The sequence below is a fragment of the Salarias fasciatus genome, chromosome 10, assembly GCF_902148845.1.
Source record: "Salarias fasciatus chromosome 10, fSalaFa1.1, whole genome shotgun sequence".
NCBI classification, from domain to species: Eukaryota; Metazoa; Chordata; class Actinopteri; order Blenniiformes; family Blenniidae; genus Salarias; species Salarias fasciatus.
The window spans coordinates 10908367-10927392 of record NC_043754.1 but is presented as its reverse complement, the minus strand read 5'-3'; the positions used below and the strand labels follow the sequence as shown (position 1 = coordinate 10927392).

The 19026-nt window shown below is 43.6% G+C and overlaps 1 protein-coding gene across 6 annotated transcripts in view; it reads left to right on the top strand.

Moving 5' to 3' along the window:
- sptbn2 (spectrin, beta, non-erythrocytic 2) overlaps nt 1–19026 on the top strand; it is a 38090-nt gene that overhangs the window by 4766 nt on the left and 14298 nt on the right. For 3 of the 6 annotated variants that reach the window (XM_030100376.1, XM_030100374.1, XM_030100372.1), the window contains exons 1-5: nt 4557–4713; nt 16907–17058; nt 17305–17478; nt 17733–17824; nt 17991–18071. In XM_030100376.1, the coding sequence (XP_029956236.1) occupies nt 4557–4713; nt 16907–17058; nt 17305–17478; nt 17733–17824; nt 17991–18071 (656 nt within the window). Of the gene's footprint in view, nt 1–4524; nt 4714–7797; nt 8427–16906; nt 17059–17304; nt 17479–17732; nt 17825–17990; nt 18072–19026 lie in introns of those variants that run through there. The other 3 variants (XM_030100375.1, XM_030100377.1, XM_030100373.1) reach the window with 2 other exon arrangements.

Sequence of the window (19026 nt, the reverse complement as noted above, 5' to 3'; positions counted from 1 at the left end):
TGCTGACTCCTCCATTGTGTGGGGCCACTTTGGCGGGGCCGGCATTGTGCCCCATATTTGTGGGATCGGCCTCCCACCCTCCAGCATCGCCGGAGTATCGCCGGCAGGTTGATTCGGGGTAACGCAGAGATGTCACCTGAGCGTGAACTTGAGAGATGTGTTCATGTCCAGCTCAGAGACGCTTTGACATTTGAGGGATGCTTTTTCTTTGGAATTTAAAGTAAAGAAAGGTTTAATAATTGTAAGTTCTAAATAGCAGTTTAGTTTCGAGGCTGTTGTGGTTGACAGTTCTTTTGTTTGGCATTACTGGGAGTGGTTGTGTGTGTGCGTGCGTGTGTGTTTCTGTGCGTGTCGGCCCTATTCCCCTGGTGCACGGTGACAGTGTGGCTGGCTAATGTGCACAATCCTAATTCCCTGTGGGGGGACTGATTGTGGGCTCTATTTCTCTTTTCCTCTCTCCCTGATTAACGGGTGCAGCGACAAACGGACCAGCTGGGCGACGAGCTGCAGCTCCGGGGAGGGAGGAGGGATGCTGGAGAGCGAAAAAGAAAAGAGGCGGCGGCGCCGCCGCCTGTCACGCCGCCAGCTCTGCCCTGCTTTTTGAACCGGTGTCATTCTGTTGCGAGCCTGATGTATGTCTGTCCAGTCAGGAGCTGGGCCACCGCCTTGAGGCGCTCCTCTGTGCCCTACTTTCATTCGTCTCGTTTTCAGAAGCATAATTTTTCTCAACAGCCACACTTTGCAGTTGATGTCCTGCTTTTCTATTCTGAGGGCATCCGGCATGCTTTAGCATGTTTAAAACCTTACGGTGTTGTTTTGCCTGTATTTCACACACTGGTAATTATTCCAGAAGTTTTTTTGAAAAGACACATGATAATGTAAACTATACTTGACAAATTAGAAATATTTCATTACATTAACATGAATCTTTTGTCATGTATTTGTGGATTAGGCCTTGAGGGGATTTTCTTTCCCTGAACCTCTTTCATGCTCCCTTTTTGCACCACATCTGTCTGCCCTGCTGTTTACGTCTACATATTGGTGATATGAGCCGCGTTGTTGGAAGATGCAGGCAGCAGTGGTTAGTTTGTGGTTAACATTCAATACTCGCATGAATAAAAACTGTGCTCAAAATGGTGCTTTATGACTTGGTACTTTTTTGTGAAGTTAAAGTTCATGGAGGCGGTTTCCATCTGAAACAGGGAGCGGTGTCGTAGGTGTCGACTGACCTATTTCGTGCGCTGATATGTTGATACACAGTGCAGCTCCATGCAGTGTGGGTGGGTTTGCATGTGTGGCTTTTTAGAAGCACTTTGTGTGTGTGTGTGTGTGTGTGTGTGTGTGTGTGTGTGTGTGTGTGTTTGTGTGCGTGGAAGGGTTGCTGAATGAAAAGGTGTAATAGGTCAGCTCAGCTTGCATGTGCGGTTTTATGTCACAGCGTGTTGTGTGGGAGGATGAGTGTGGTGGGCTGTATCATAGTAGGTCAGAGGATTGTTTGTCTGATCCATTGAGGAGCGATTAGTGCAGACACAGAGTCTAGGCTCTTCCTACCCTTAACAAGGGGGGGTTGCCTCTCTCCTGCCACTGTCAGACTCTTGTGACCTCGCTGGTTCCACTCCCATCCTCCAGACCCCCCCTTCAGTCCCCGCCCACACACAGATTGCCATGGGCTGCATCCCTGCCAGGTCCGCGCTGGCCGGTCTGGGGTTTTTGTGGCTTTTGCTTCCTTGCTGTGATGTTTGGTTATTTAAGCTGAAAAGAAGTTTGACACCCACATCAGTCACATAGTGTTTTTCTTCTTTTATTTTCAACTACTTTCTTTCGTAATAGCGATGGAAGACATGAATACAAATAGGTCAAAAGGGTCAATTGACACCTGAGTACCGACTCTCTAATCTTTTGTTGTTGTTTTTCTTTTAACTTTTGTATAAACATTGCTCAACACTCAAGAACTGATACTCCACTGAACTACTCACCAGAACCCCCAGCTCATCAGGCTCCATACGTCAGCCCAGTCCTGGGGTGCCAGTGAATGAGGAGGTGACAGGCCGGGGGGCAACATGTAGGCGTTGTTCGGCCTTCTTCGTAATCCCTGCATTTAGTTTCTATTCCCAGCCACTTCTTAATCTAACACTAATAGGATTTGCCAAGCTTTTGTTGTAGTTTTGTTTTTATAGCTTGATGTGTGTGTGACTTGTTCACCCTGCCTTCAAACGAGTTAGGTTGAGATTTGGCAAATCCAGATAGAGTCTGTAGGTCCAAGGTCTGTAGATCGAAACTCAAGTTGAGGTTTTTCATTTTACTTGTAGCTGCTTGGTAGAAATAGTTAGATTTTACAAACAAACTTTGGGTAACTGGTTGAATAAAACAGAAATCCCCATGTGTGCTGGTGCACGAGTAGATATTGTTTCTAATCCTGACCTGGAGACACATAGAGATAGGAGTGTGAGTTCATTTTTGATGGACATGGAGATACTTTCTGGCTCTGTATTGACAGTCTGTTCCGTTGTACCATAAGTGGCCTATTCTGGAAGAATGCGTCTGGCTGCCTATCATCGCGGAGGCTACATGATTTCATCAATAATATGATTATACTTCCATGAATGCATATCGGGACAGACACATTCATAAGTAATTCTCAGTGTGCAGCTTCAGGACAGACGAGCAAACAAAAAGCCCAGCAGAATGACACATCAGCCGGTTCTTGCATATTGTAGATCATCCTTGGCGTTATGTGTTTCTTACACTTTTTACTGGAAGGAATGAATTTAGGCTCCACCTTGGACTGCTGAAAAAGATTTGCCAATTTTTGTGCTATCGATTGTCTGGTTTGATTCCAAGACCCGACATGGGAAATGTCCTGCAGACACATCACTGACAGTTTTGCACTGAGTCAGACAAAACCGTGGCATTGATTGCTATCTTGCTTATCAATCACCTGGAGGAAGAGAAGGAGTGAATACGCAGCCTCATTAATGTGTAGCGTGAGCTCAGATGGCCCACTTTATCTTCACTAGCGTCCCTCTCGTTCCCGTTTTCGTTCCATCTTCTCACCACAGCACAACGCAGTCCTTTGACACTGAAATTCAATCTGTCATGTTGGCCACAATGAACCACATGTGACTTCTGCGGTTTGCATCATTAAACCTGCGAACCCAAAAATAAATCAAAGGAGAGTTCAGCAGTCCTCAGTCATGCCTCGGCTTGCAGCACTTCCTCTGATACGCCGCCAGTTTCTTACCTCTCTCACCTCTCTGTCAGTCACAGTCAGCCGCGGCCGCTAGACACAACAAAAGATAAACTAGCAGGTATTAGCAAACTGACTACTCAACCTCGCCTATTAAGCTGTTCAATGCTCTTAAGCAAATGGCCTCAGTTAGTTAATAGGTCTCTAGTAGGAGGCTTAATCTTAATGTAGGTCCCCCATTGTGTCGGTATCGAATAATAAAGACAAGATCTGTCTGGCTTCATCCAGTTAGTCTCATACAAATGGCACACTTGCTGACAGCATATGTCTCAGGTTGGTATATTATATCCCCCCCTGTTCAGATTTTAGGAGGATTGAGACTTGTGGCCTTTGTGCTGTGACATTACTTAGTCTGCGTCACTCAATATTATTGGGCCACTGATGTTTCTATTGTCGAGCAGAATAAAATGTTACGATGAAGATTGGAAGCGTGTACATATCACCGAGTCAGCGGTTGTGAGGGGGGTGTCCTTGCCCTGTATGAGTTTATTGATTGTTGCCATGTCAGGTTGCCTTGTGTTTGTAACTGGATGCTAAAGTCAACCAAACCGCAGAATAGGAAGTGCGAGACAGGCTGACTGATGTGTTCTTTGGATTTTGACCAGGCTGCCGAGTCCTATTTCATGTTTTTTTTATGGGATCCCTTCACGGTTCGCACCACATACTGTGATTTACACAGGGATGCACGTACATGTCACAAACATATCATGCTTGAAAGAGAATTGACAGAACACTTTGTACAACTCTGTCAGATTTATTTGTGTGTTGTTATTATTGCATGATGGGCCTTCCCACATGATATTTGGATATAACAGTGAATGTCACTCACTTCTTTTTATTTCATTGACATGACTACATATATCTATAACAACATTTGAAATATCTATGTGTAATTTATATCACTACAGGTTTTTTTTAATGTATATTTAGATGTATTGTACTGTACAGGCAGGACTACATTATTTATACTAGAGTTTTGTCAAAACAGTCGGGACAAGCATTGGCTGAAAACTTACAGACTTGGTTATCTGTAGTTTTATTTCAGTTAGACACTTTGGCCGTTACTTTGTATCAGCTTCCGTTTGCATACAGTGACTCGAGTGCACTGGGTATGCAGAAAAAGTGCCTGCTTTTTAGACAGTGCAAATAGAAAATACCAGGCAGGTTTATGAAATAGTGTTGCCTAGACCTTTTAAGGGTTCGTCTTTGCGTGGAAATAATTGCCATGTCTTCTGTCTTTACACTTTGAACATGGATATTTTGTGTGTTTCCCCGTAGGTTGAATGTGTTTTCTGCCAGCTCGGACACCATGAGCACGATCTCGCCAACAGATTTTGACAGCTTGGAGATCCAGCAGCAGTATAATGACATCAACAACCGCTGGGACCTGGCAGCGGAGACGGACTGGGACAACGAGAACAGCTCGGCTCGCCTCTTTGAGCGATCTCGAATTAAAGCCCTCGCAGGTACGTCACCCCGCGCGAACCTTCGCTTGTTTGTGTTCACAAAAAAAAAAAAAGAAAGCACAATTTTACCCTGAATGTTGTTTTCAGAGATAATGCTCGTGTTTTGCCAGTTGTGGTGATTATTTGCGGAGACCGGGCTTTTAAATATGCAGCAGGCAGATGACATGTAAAGATGACAGTGATGAATAACAGAATAACACTAACTCACAAAAATCTAATTAGGTTTCATAGACATGGGAGCAGATTTGATTCTTTTCCCTCCCAAGAGCCACCATCGCCTCATTATAGAGCAAGACGGGAATACTTGGAAAAGGAGGGCAACGCTGTGTTGAAATTTTCCCAAAGATCAAGCCTATGTAGGCTTTTTTCTTTTGCTTGAATTTCATTTATTAACATTTTTTTAATGTTTTGTTCAAACACTGGGATAACCATAATGAATTTGAAGGCTTCAGCTGTTTATACATCTTTAATGTTGCTCTGATGGCAGCTACATTCCTCAAAGACACGCGTGCCCTTGACACTCTTGATATCCTTCCAAGCTGTGCTCGTGCACGTCTGCCTGACTGTGCTGGCACATCCAGATATGGTAACCCGGGTCCTTATTAGCCACTTTATTGCATTCTGTTTGTGAATTCATCAAATTGTTTAAGAAAAGGGAGCAACGCTCTGCAGAAGTGTTCATGTGTCGAGTCAGTACCGGCTGCAGTAACATAAAGCAGCCAGCAGAGGGAAGCAACACACACATGCCACACCACACATACACACACACATTCGGGAGTATGTGCTGCTTAAAAATTTTTTTTTTTGTCTTTTTTTTTTTTTTTAGAGAAAAAACTAATTTCCCTTTCAAATACAGCTCTTCTTATTCCTTCAGCCGAGAACAGACTGGCGCTGTTGCAGTATTCAGAGGAGATTTACTCATCATGCAGTATTTGGAAACAGTCTGTTAAGTTTAATTGTATCGCATTATATGATAATGTAGAGAATATAATAATACAGCTTACACACATGTCGCTGTGTGTGCGCGCATGAGCAGGAGTGTACAGGAGCACACATTTTCCCTCTATTTGAAGACCCACAATCCTCTGGGTTTAACAAGTGCAGGCTTGACGTGCACATTCTTTGACTTGCTATAGCAGCTATTCCCCCCGGGCTTCGCTCCTGCCCACCATTTACAACTTATCCCGAAATGTCAAGGCCTTCTGCCTTTTGTAGTGCGCTGCCTGATCGCCCATCTCATTTAAACTGTATTGCTCAATCAGTTCTTTTCTTCTTTTTATTTTCAGTATGGCGATCTTTTCATGTTTGCTTTTCTTAAGCATCTTCCACTGGGATGGAGCTTTATCACTTCATGAGTGCTACTTGTTTCACTGTTGCATTCCCTTCGTCCAGATCATTTTCATTTTTAGGGACAACTATTTATCTGTTCTACTATAGCGTGTAGGTGGATAGGTGTGGACATATTTGCCAATGTTTGGAGTGCGGTCCAGCTTCTGCCTTCCCCCTGCAGCGTGTTGGAGATGGATCAGTTTCACATGCTCAGCAGCACAGCTCTCTTTCCACCCCCCTCTGATCGTGCACATTTCAGCAGCAGCTTCTATCTTTCCGTGCGTCTCTCGTCTGGGTTCATTCACTAGACCAAGCCGTCATTAATTATCGTTACTTCCGTCTGGTAAATGCAAGAGATTCTCCCACGTTTCACTTTGGCAGGTTTATCAGTTTGTTTTCACGTCACACAAGGTTCAGAATGTAACTTATTAAGCATGTTTATTTAAAACTATGTCCAAATGAATAATGTGTGGTGCAGAGGGAGAAAATTGCTGAACCATGATATGTTAGCAGGCGCATGTCAGATTACCTGCTATCACGTCTGTGTCTCATGCTTAACGGTTCTGTGATACTTAGAATAAGTCCAGTGATGTTTTACATGAGCTTTGCTGTGGTTTACTAGTTTTCTCGATGCATGTGAGCATAACTAAGCATCTGTTCCTCAGGAGGAAGTATATCCTCATTAGGCCGGTCTTCCTCCATAAACGCCCAGTCAAAGACGCCCCGGGGCGTGTGGTCCTCTAATGAGAGCCATCCAGATGCTGCCAGCTCATCGCCGCAAACACACATCAGAAAATAATGACACTTTTACGCCATTGCCCCCTGACCAGACCAAAAAGACACCTTTTAAGGCCGCGACCTTCCTCCTCGGTGTGTTTATGTGGCTTTAACTCTGCCTCGCATTTTTCATTTGTGAGGAACTTTGAACCCAGTTCAGTGAGATTTGACTTCCAAAATTGTCTCTAATTGTAAATATGCTGACAACAGTAATCTTAGAATATGTTACACTAAATTAATTTCCGACTGATTTTTTTAACTCTTTCATGAAAGTTAAGTTCATGTTCATGGGACTACTTTGAGGATCCAGATTATGCACAAACACCTTGTGATTACTGTTGATGTTCCATTGTTTAAAGACATGGTGACTTCTTAAAGAGTGAAAAAGACCACATAAACACTGAAAAGCAGATGTTGTTGCTTCATAGGTGATTTATGCTCCACTTCTAAAACATAAAACTTGCTGAAACAGTATCGTTGTTGTTGCGATTTCTGATAGGTGATGACTGACTCGTGTTCCACCGCTGCCTAAACACATGCCTGACAAAAAAAAAAAAACATATATGAGTATTTGAAACCCCGTTGAGGCGAGAAGAGCGCTTGCGTGTTGTTTCTGAGACTTTCTCAACAGCTTCCTTCCTGTGTGAACGCCTTTTCTGAAGTAACCCCCTGACTTCAGAACAGGGGAGATCAGATGTTGCCCTGAGAGTGACACAAGTAAGAAGAAACCGTGCAGAGATAATACCTCGCGAAGTGATTTGGACTTTCGCGAAGCACCTTCTTGGCAGGCCACACCCCGGTGTGCCCTGGAATTAAGGTGGAGTTGGATAATCCACCTCAAGCTACACCGAGCAAAGGCCTCTAATGGTTTAGTCCGCCACTACACCTCCTCCCTCCTTCTGCCCTACCACCATGTTCTCTCTCTGTGCTCCTCCCTCAAACACACCTTATGCAAATGACGTGATTTTCAGAAGGCACAGCAGGCTTTGTTTACACAGCTATCCAACCATGGCCGGTTAGCTGGCTCTGCTCTGCTCTGCTCCACTAAATGCATGTTCAGGGTTTGGAGGGAAGGAATACCACGGCTTTCTTCACCACAACCACGGAGGAGGCCGGAGGAGCGCCGAAGTGGCTGAAACAGGAGAACATTTTGTTCTTGAGTTTTTGTTGAAATACTCCTTTGAAAGAGCGTCTATCCCTCGCTGCCACTGCAATGCTTTCATTGGACGAGGTGGGACGTACAGTAGATGAAGCGAAGAACAGGCGGCAACTTTTTCATGCGTGTGTCGTGTCCTGCGCGTGAGGCACAGCCGCAGGGAATCTGAAGACGAGGCTCAAGCTACATATTCTGGATATCTAAATCTTCACCCATCAGAGGATTTGATACTTTTTCTCTTCGTTTTTTTGCAACCGTTGCCTTTGTGTGCTATGTACATTGCTTTTCATCCTGTGTCTGAGAGGAATACTTATTAGAAGGATCATTTAAAACAAAAAAAAGACGATGGAATGGGAACAGAGGGACAGAGAGCCCTGCTTGTCTCCGGCAGCATTTGTTAATCAGGTGCAATATTCTAATATTCTGGAAGGAAGATTTAAACAGCTGCAAGGTAAGAGTCTACCATTCCGCTTTAGCTAAAAACCACATTTAATTCATCTCAGCAACTCGTAGTATTTTCTGTTTTGTTCATTTATATCATCTGGGCCAGTATATTCATATGTATGGATGTCTGTTTTAAGGGTTTGTCACAAGGTACAGGTGCTTTTGAGTTGCAGCTGAGTCCTTAAGTAGTTCTGCGGTTTGCTGAAGTGTTTACCCCTGGGAGGTCGAAGAAATAACTTTCTCTTTGTTCCGTACTTCTTCTGATTTGTACGTAGAGAGAAATGATACCGGTACTAGACACACCGTACGCTCCAGCTCAGATCTAAAGCTCGCAGGCAGTCTGGCACCTGATCACTAGGCCACCTGTCCTTTCTTATCTTATTACAATGCACAGCTCTGTATCTGGCCAAAGCCTGCCTGACCCAGGCGGTCCGGCACACACACAAATCACAGGCCACTGGTTGTGACTCAGGAATGAACATCTCAACTAAGTAAAACTTTAACATTAAGGGAAAGTCAAAAGTCCAAATTGGAATATTTTTCTTTTTAAATCACCTTTTTTTTTAAAAAAAAGAAGTGTTGTCACATTTAATTTAGCTTTTGAGACCTTATAACTTCAGAATGAGGTTAAACATTTGTTGTAGTTGCGTGTCTGATCTTCATGCACATAACCCAGTCACATTTCAGTCTTGCTGGTTTCCGGTCCCTCCCCTGTTTCTCCCTGAAACGCCGAGCTGTCTTTGTATTGATTTTGAGAGGCACGTCTGCACTCCTGCGTGTTTGACATTCTTTTAGTGACCCATCAATATTTAAAGTAATACTCTCAGTTAGAAGATTCCACGAGACTGACCCAGTGAAAGGAGGAAAATGTCGATAAGATACGATCTCAATTTCTAAAGATCTTCACACTGACTTCAACTGAGAGGAGATAAAATTCATTTCTGTTCTTCAAATATTGTACAACTTTGACAGCTTTGTTCACCGTTCATGCATCCCCCTGCACAAACAGGCTCAATAAATGGACCCACCTTTAGTTGTCCCTTTTTAAACAAAGGAAAAAGTCGTTGTGTAATTCAAGGGGTCAAATATTGGTCACCAAATTTTTTTTGTCTGACATGATTTCTACACACTTCCCTACACCAAAAAAGAGGGAATGAAACAGAGACTCAGTCAGAATGAATAGTTGAAACAGTGCTGTATGATGTTTGTCACATTTCCTGGTATTTACTTTTCTTTTTATGTTATTTCTGGATGCATTCTTGATCAGGTTTGTTGTGAATACACTCATAGAGGCTCAAACGCGCACACACATTTTAGGCAGCGGCACCCACTTGTATTTCCAGTTTGACCATGCCCGCGGCTCATTCTTTGCGTCACTCCTCGTGTGGAATTATGATGTTGCTAGACGGACAAAGTAGAAGATGTGCGCTGAGCCGTGGAGTCGCGCTGCCACACGACACCTCATTTGCATGAAAATGCATCATAAACTTGTTTTGTTTGAAACCGTTGTCACTTCACATGTGTTGATGAGACAAATGTCGAAGGAAATCTGCTGCTAAAACTTTATGTTGCCCTGTATTTCGTTCAAAACAAATGAAAGTTTTGTTTCCTTTCACGAGAAACGCAGCGAGAGTTTTGCTAAACTTCAGACTCCTGGTCCAAAAGGTCGCTGTCCAAGCCACAAGTGACCTGCTGTGGACTTTAGCTCGACCGTTACCCAGCAGGCATTCGCAGCATGGCTTTATTCAAATACTGAGCACTTTGACACAACTTGTGAGGTTTGCTTTCCTTCAAGACGTTCAAAAACACACAAAAAGTAAAATAATGACCCAACAATGGCTGAAGGATTTGCACTGAATTGAATTGTTTTCTACATTATTGACATGACTTTATCCTTTTAATTTTTCTCTTCAGGTTTAACCATTCTGAGCAGTTTCAGTAGAATTTCTACTATAAGCAGTCATTGTTGAGTTTTGGTCGAAGTATCCAGTCCAGTAGCACACTATGAAAGAATTGAGTGGCGTAACCCAATATTTTTAAAACTCTTAGTGAGAGCTGTGACTCCTGTGGCCTCCAGCTGTACCACTGACTCACATTACCTTGTTGAAGGTTTACCACACGTACACACAAACACTTCCAAAATGGCTTTTTGTTTGTCTAGTTCAGCCAATATTGACAGCATGCTGCTAAGAAGACTGACAAGAAAGTGCAGTATTAGGAATATTAAAACAGATATTGTCCTTTATACAGTTGACGCCTGGTTTGTATTCAAACTTTGCTGCTGAGACGTGCCCGTTTCTGCCTTTTCTCTCTCAAGGGACTGGCCTTGGCCAGTTTCTTTCTCTCCTCCCGCCCTCATTATCACCTACAGCTGCACAGAGAAAAGTGATTGAAGAATGGATTCTCTGTCTTCAAAAAGGGAAAAAAAGTGCAGTCACTTTATTTTTTTTTTCTTGTAGTAACAAACCTGTTGAAGTTAGGCAAGAATCTGTACTTGCAAGCTCAAACTGTTAGGTGTAATTCTTAACACATGCCATTTGTGGCAAGGCAGCCGTTTCACCGCGGCCCCGGCTCTCAAAGACACGAGCAACGGAAGGGCAGTTCCGCTTTTTACGGGGAGGAAAATTTCAGCGCACACACATCTGCATGTGTGAGCTGGTTCAGGTTTCTTTGACTGTGCATTACAGTAACACAAATCACACAGTCTGATGTTCTGACAGAAATACAGAAACAAAGTGGAATATTAGTGTAGCCTGTATCATTTGTGAAATGATAGAATTTAACTTTGATGTTAATTCAGAGCTTAAAGATTCGATGTTGGCTACATATTTGACTTCTTAGACAGCTTGTCTCTGTTGTTGATGGAAACTTCATGTTATGTCAATGAAAATTAACGTAAACCGTGGCGGTTGGGAGAAAACTGAGATGAGATCTCTTGTGGAAACACCTTTGACCGAGTGTGGTAACCTATCTGTGAGTTTTCAAGCAAGGGGGGGGGGGGGGGGAATGGAGTCAGATATGAATAGCTGAGTGTTCGTGGTGTGTTTTTGTTCTGCTGCTGAAACATAAATTCTCCTCAGAAAATATCTTCCTGCGATGGTTTTGCCAGTGTTTGCATTGTCCGTGGCACCATAACGCTGTCGTCACAGCTGGACCCGCCCACTGGTGTCAGTGAGGAATGATAACCACAAACCACAAAGCTTACAGGCAGCTTCACACTATCTGGAGTATTTTCCTCACTGCTACATGTGACAAGTACTTGATGGTTTCCCTTTAATGATTGGCTCTGGTCTGTAATCTCAAACTGCAAAGCAGTTCAAGGCCAGCGACTGGATTCTTGAGCCGCCCGGCGCCTCCAGATGAGTCTGATTTTTACACAGAATATAACCTTCTGGCATCGTCAGATCTCAGTTAAGAGTAACAGAGAACATTTAAATTGATTTATTTGTTTTATATTGTGATATATTTCACTGTCATAGGACTTTTTCCCTATTTGACAGTTTTAAATGTGGGACAGTTGTAGAATATCTGATAGTTTCAAAACTAAAGTAGAGTTTGCATCCAGGTTAAACTGAAAAGCGAAGTAGCTGCTTTATTCGTAATTTCTTCAGCGTTCTGAGGTAACGGCTGAATAATCCTCGTCTCTGGACCCGTTGGCACCAAACGATAACGGTGTCTGCATGGGCCTGTTAGAGAGATGGTCATTAAAGTGGGCCGACTGGTGGGAGTGCTGTACCCTTCCTTTAGAAGTGGAAGTGACCACAGGAGCTAATTGTTAGCGGGACGTGCTAATGGAGGTACTGTGATGACCATCCTGTGCTGAGGCCTGAACTACATCATATGTAAGAGTTAGGATGTTCACAAGACAGTGAGATTTGTTTATCATCCAGTTGAAATCTGGTATTTTCTGTCTGTTATTGTATTAGAAGCTTACTATGGAAGGTTACCGAGTCACTTCTTGTCTGCTTTGCAGAAACCGTGTCATTGGAAGTGTAAAACGCAATGTTATGCAATGCATTGGCAAGAACTAGTGAAGCAGCTTCCGCTTGGACCTGATGATGATTCTTCTTTTATTAAACTGCCTACTACATGTAATAAATCACAGCTGAAGGAAACATTTGCAGTGCAGCAATTCATCACCGACAATAAAACGGCATGAATGTATTTTCATGCCATCCTAACTGTTGTTTTACTTAACAAAGTTTTGACTGTTGCTTCGCCATTTTCTCGACATCAGGGTTTGAACAGAGCAGACTTGATCAAATCAAAATACAGAGCAAGACAACCTGGAAGATCAAGGTGACCTTGACAAAAATAAATCCATTAACTGTGTCCATAAGTGCTCATCTACACTTTGATTGATCTCAAAATAAGAATGCAGCTAAAGTCATTCAGTCTTGTAATTCACATCCTGCGTGTTGTTGTGAAGCCTCGCCGTCGCACTGTGCTCATTTGTCCGACGTCTGTGAGTCTTGGACCAAAAGCTTAATGTTAGTGTTGTTGCCGACTCCGTGTTATCACCAAACATGATCACAGCCGCCGTGAGCCGCACAGACAGGATTAAGTCTGGCGGCATATTTGCTCAGATTACCTGCTGATATTTATCGTCATGCGCGCCGGCCACGTCTGTTTGATGGCGAAATAAGAAAAAGCGGGAGCAGACTAAAGCCCTGCACTTTCAAATGTAAAGAGGACGCCGGCTGGGACAGGCCCTCATTCTGCTCCGTCGCCCTGACGTATACTTACAGCTTACTGCCACACACAAACATGTTCAAAGTGACTGGACATGCCCAAATATGCTTTTGAAACAGTTAGTGATGCATCTAACCACTAGTTTAGATCGGTAAACAATGGAGCAGAAACATGACATTGAAATGTTAATCACTTGTTTTTCTCGCTGGCGCAACAATGAGACTCGAGGAGATAACATGCAGTTAGTGGGCTTTTTAAGACGGTTTTGAGTTTTTAGACAATGAAAGGTAAACATCGTCCTCGATTGCGCCAGATTAAACTTCAGCAGCAGGATCTGAGGTTATTCTAGTGGGATTGTTACGTTTCTGTGTCAGGCTAAAATCTTGCAGCACTACCTAATAATTACCAGGCATGGTTATAACAGCACAACTCCTCTCCTGCTCTCCTGTCGTCTGCTGTGTGAGTGTGTAACAGTGTCTACATGCGCGGCATGTACTTCGCATGACGTGATGCGTCTGGCATCGTCCAGTAAGCATAGTCCTGGGTGTCTTCTCACCCTCGTCTGTCACTGCAGTCTCCTCTTAAAGTATAGCTCTCAGGCTTCCTGTTGTGGAGACTAAACCTTTTTTTTTTTTTTGTGCTTGTTAAAAGTAATGCAGCATTTGGTTGCAGATGTAGAAACCTCACAGTTGACTTAACCTCTTTTCACCTCACATGATACAGAAATGTCACCAGGTGACGACAGAACACTGCCGCACCAGTTTTCCCCCTCATGCGCCAAAACCTCCAGCCGATGACATGTTTGTGTTTGCCTGCTCTAAATGAGCAAACACCTCTGACTGCCGTCTTTGTTTGCCTGCCTTGTGGTGTTGTTCAGTAGCCTTGTCATTAGGAGGTTTCTTCTTCAGGACCCCTGACCTTTTGCCTTTTTTAAAGGCTGGGTTCTGTCACAACACGACTGGACCTCGGGAGGAACGGAGGCTCCTCCACTGTGCTGCATCTGCTACGAAAATCCATCTCTCTTGCCTCATTAGACGGCTTCAGATCAATTAATGATCCCTAAATAATTGGATAATCTGCCAGTGTGCTACATTGCAATGATGTAAGGAATAAAAAAAGAAGTTCAGTACGTTTGCTAATTGGGTGGGAGTGTACAGGTTGAGTGTGTGTGTGTGAGTGTATGCGTGTGCGTGGGTGACTGTGTTAACCCCTTTCTCACAGTACCAGCTGGGCTCCGCTCCAGCTCAGCAACACTTGTCTGGAGAATGTTTGTATAGAAGGCGATTACATGTAGAGGAAGATGGATACAAGCTCCAGAGCCGAAACCGCCGTCCTGGGCGCAGTGCGGCATTCTGTGTTTGTTTTGGTCGATGCGTCTTTGGCCGCCTGTGCAAACTTCCCGTTGTCTTGGATAATTCTAAACAATTTTGTGCAGTGTTCTCTTTAATCTCCATGCTCTGAATTGGTGGCTTTGGAGCTGAAATCTTCACATCTGACCTCAGCTTGTTGGTAGTTTGAATCTTTTAGTGGAGTTGTCGGTGACTGCCTTGACTTAGTTGTGGGATTTGAATCGGCACCGGGCTTGTAGGTGGACTGTTTCATCAATCTGACAAAAATTTTCTATTTAAAGATAATTGTTGAAGGCGCTTCATTGTTTAGCTGTATCTATTCTCTTTTACTGCCAGTGATCAGCAGGCAGTGAAAGAGAATAGAGCGCCAGCACCTTTCTTCTTGGTAGAAATGTTACCCAGTTAATGGACTGACTGTGCTTCATATTGACAAGACAGCGTCTGCAGTAAAAACCTGACACCTTCCATAACGTTCAATCCCTTTCCTTGCACTGTTGCCCGAGTTTGTCAAACTGAGGTAATAAAGACGAAAATATGAAACAAGCCTGAGAGGTTTCTGGAGATCAAATACACAAGAAGCAGCACAATTTAGGCTTTCTTTTGTCTGTCATTCGTCTTACAATCTCCTGGTTCAGCTGCATACTTTCATGCCTTTGATGCACGACTTTATCTGCTGTTGAACTTATCTATAATCAAGCGGATAAAAACAACTCGCTGTTTGAGTGAAAACAATGTCACACATTTTCCCATCTGCTCTCTTCCTTTCACCATTCGATGATGCGGCTTTCATCTCCTGTCGATTTCATGAGTTGTTCAGCTGGGCCCCCCCCCCCCCCCCCCCCCCCCCCGGTCCCGTCCCGTCCCGTCGACCACGGACAGCCAGACATGAGGAAAAAAAAAACAATAGCAGATATTTTAACGCCTGACAAAAACAAGCAGAGGAAAGGTGATCTGCAGTTCACTGACATTTTATCACAGAGCGAGACTCACAACAAAGACTTCTTGTTGATATATATATATTTTTTGTCAGTGTGAATGTCACTCTGATTCCAACGATGTGAGATCTCCCTGCAAGACACTGAAAGAAGTCTGGAAAGGCGAAACTTGAGACTTCACAGATTAGTATTTAACTCCTCTGATCTACATACAACCGAAATGTAAATGCTGGAGCACGACGGTGAAACATTAAAAGAGCGATGAAGCCCACTTACCAAGACCTCTACTCTGTTACGTATGAAACTGTGCAGTAAGCACAAGACTCTCCTTGCAGCAGGTTGAACCCTGCGGCCTGTGGCGTTCCTCCGCCTCAAAACACATTTCTTTTTTTTCTTTTTTTAAGCAGACAGTGGTTAATGACTCAACAGGCACTATTCGGTCACCTTGTGTTCACCTCTCTGTTCAGTTTTTCACAACTATTAGTCGGAAGTTTAGAGTTGCTGTTTAGAAATGTATCTAAATTTTCACACAATTTGACTATTTTATAAAACTGAAAGTGATTTTAATCACTGTTGTGCAGAACTTCACCTACATCATATTCATTTAGATCACTGGTTTTTTTCTTTCCTGTTAGATTGACTTGCTGATCAGACATTGCGAATCCTGTTTATATTGTTACCTGTTGAAGCGGACTGACCTTCAGTCTGCTGTGGTTCATGGTTCTGCTCTGAACTGACACAATATTTATGCCTGACCTTGAGGCTTAATGTCTCAACTGTTACATCATGGTGCTGTATGTTCGAGCCCGGCCACCTTCTCCATGAATATTAATTTAGAGGACTTTACTGATGGTACTTTTTGACAAAAAAAAAAAAAGACAAAACATAAGATTTTTCCTTCAGTTGTTTCATTTCATAATGCTGTAAGCTTTTTTTTAAGGGGGGGGTTTGAAGTCGGTGTGTAGTCAGGAAGGCTTTGAGATTAGCAGTTCTTCCTCGTTGGTTTGTGATGGTTTCAGAGCTGTAAGTAGCGAAGGGCCTTCAAAAGGCAGGGAGACCTTGTGTCCTGGAAATGAGGTCACCTTGTTAGGTGGTGGAGCAGGATTAGCCTCTTACTCCCCTGCTCCATATGTCTGAGCTGCTGTTGCAGCTTAATTTATTGTGACTCTTTTCTTAGTCTTCACTCTTGTAGTGTAACAAAACCAAAATTGAATTATTGTGCGGTTTCGAATTGTCACCTGTCTCTTTCAAGCCTAAATCGTTTGAGTAGGTAGCAGTGCGAGCAAAGCTGCGCCTTCAGCAAGCTTTGGTGTGAAGAGTGAAAATCTCTCACTAAGCTGTCAATGCAGTGATCCTGAAGACTTAATGGCATAGCTTCACTGTGGAATGAGCTGCACAGGACGGGCGCTTAAATTCTTATATTTACTGACACCTGCCTGCACTCACAGTGATTATACAGAGTTTAGAGCAAAGCTGATTTTTTTTTTTTTTTTTTTTTTTTTTTTTTGCAGATGAGCGTGAAGCCGTGCAGAAGAAGACCTTTACCAAATGGGTGAACTCTCACCTCGGTCGGGTGACCTGTCGCATCGGCGACCTGTACACAGACCTGCGAGATGGCCGCATGCTCATTCGCCTCCTGGAAGTCCTGTCAGGAGAACAGCTGGTGAGTAGAGCGAAATATCCTCACCCAGTCCTCACCCCCGACGCTCAGCGTGACCCTCAGCAGGCACCGCCAGTCAGAAGGAAAGAGAAATCATATGCTTCATATCCTGTTTCTTCAGATGTGACTTACTTCTCGTGTGTCTCTATTTTTCCGCTCTCCTGCCAGCTCCTTTCCCTTTACTGCGTTTTTTTTTGTGTTCAACAATGTCAACTTAGTTCTTCTTTCTGTTCCTTCTGCTTTCCGAAGCCAAAACCCACGAAGGGCCGCATGCGCATCCACTGCCTGGAGAACGTGGATAAAGCCCTGCAGTTTCTCAAGGAGCAGAAGGTCCACCTGGAAAACATGGGCTCGCACGACATCGTGGACGGGAATCACCGCCTCACCCTCGGCCTCATCTGGACCATCATTCTCCGCTTCCAGGTAAACATCTGAAGAAGTGGCTTCTCAGCTCAGCTGCATATTTTCTCCGTTCGGGCATCAGGCCTCCACATGTAACTTAGCCTGTCCTCAGGCAGACTACATGAGAAAGGTTAAAGCACCGGCACTGTGATTTACTGGGGAATTCTTCATGCTTTAATTTGAATTTTTAACTAATTCTCACGACGTGTGGATTTTGCTATCCATCCTTGAAGCTGCTTTATGAGCTCTTCACTCAGTAAATGCTCTCATGACAGATTCAAGACATCAGCGTGGAGACGGAGGACAACAAGGAGAAGAAATCAGCGAAAGACGCCCTGCTGCTTTGGTGCCAAATGAAAACTGCCGGGTGAGAAAGCTGCAGTGGCCGAGAGATGAAGGGAGGGCTTCATCCCACAGGATGAATAACTGCCAGTGCATTTAGCCATATATGGCGTCGGCGCTCTCTCTGAAGGGGATGATGTGTCTTTCTGTGTTGAGTTAATGATTAATCTACTCTAATCTGTCTTCCACAGATATCCCAATGTCAACATCCACAACTTCACTACCAGCTGGAGGGATGGCCTGGCGTTCAATGCCATTGTGCACAAACACAGGTCATTGACTTCTTCCTGCGCTCAGCGTCGGCTACTAGAATAAAGTTTGCTCCCTTTAGAGCATTAAACTGACGTTTTCCTCCCTAGAATTGATCCCACATAGTGTTCCTGTAAAGTGACAGCAGTGTCCGCTGTTTTTGTGTCGTCTCTGCCTAATGAGAGCTACCTGTCACAGGATCGTTCCCCTTCTCTGTGGCGCTTTTTTACCCGCTATTCTATTTTAGGCTCCACTCGCTCCACCCCATCTCCAGTCTGCAGTATGGCTGCAAGCATGAAAGTAAAATAAGGAGTGAGATGACCTAGATCACAGAAATAATAACCCACTTATTTGCCATAAAAAGCGGTGCTCAGTGACTCGGTTGCACACCCTACTGGTATCACAGCGTTTCGGTGGCTTTTCGGGTGAAGTAAACTCTGAACTGAAAGCCAGAAACTCCTCACTCAGAAAAACGAGGAAAGGTGATCCATCAATGCAAATACTGCTTTCCTTGATGGTACTGAGCCATGAATTATAGCGTTATGTAAAACGTGTTAATGTCATTGACTGCCTGTCAAAGGAAATGTTTTTGGCGTTTTTCTTTTCCTTTAGTAACGGCAAAAGATTTTTTTGCTTAAAAAAAAATATAAACCCTCTTTTCCCTTAATGCCGATCCAAGTTTTTTTGGTAAATAAATTAAAAAAATAGACCAATTAGACTGGAACAACTATCTAAATATGTACTTCCTACCTGAGATCACATTGTTTACAAGGTTTAGCCAAACATCTTGCTTGATCCTCAAATGAAAAGCCTCATTTGCAGCTCTTAGTGCCTAATTTTATTGCAGTCTGCTCCGTGAACAGAGGACACTACTAACAAACTTTCATTCTCTGAACAAGCTGTACGTCAACTTGAATCAATGCTATTCAATCACATCTGATTGCGCCGTGCACTTATCTGCCATCCGTCTTTATTGAA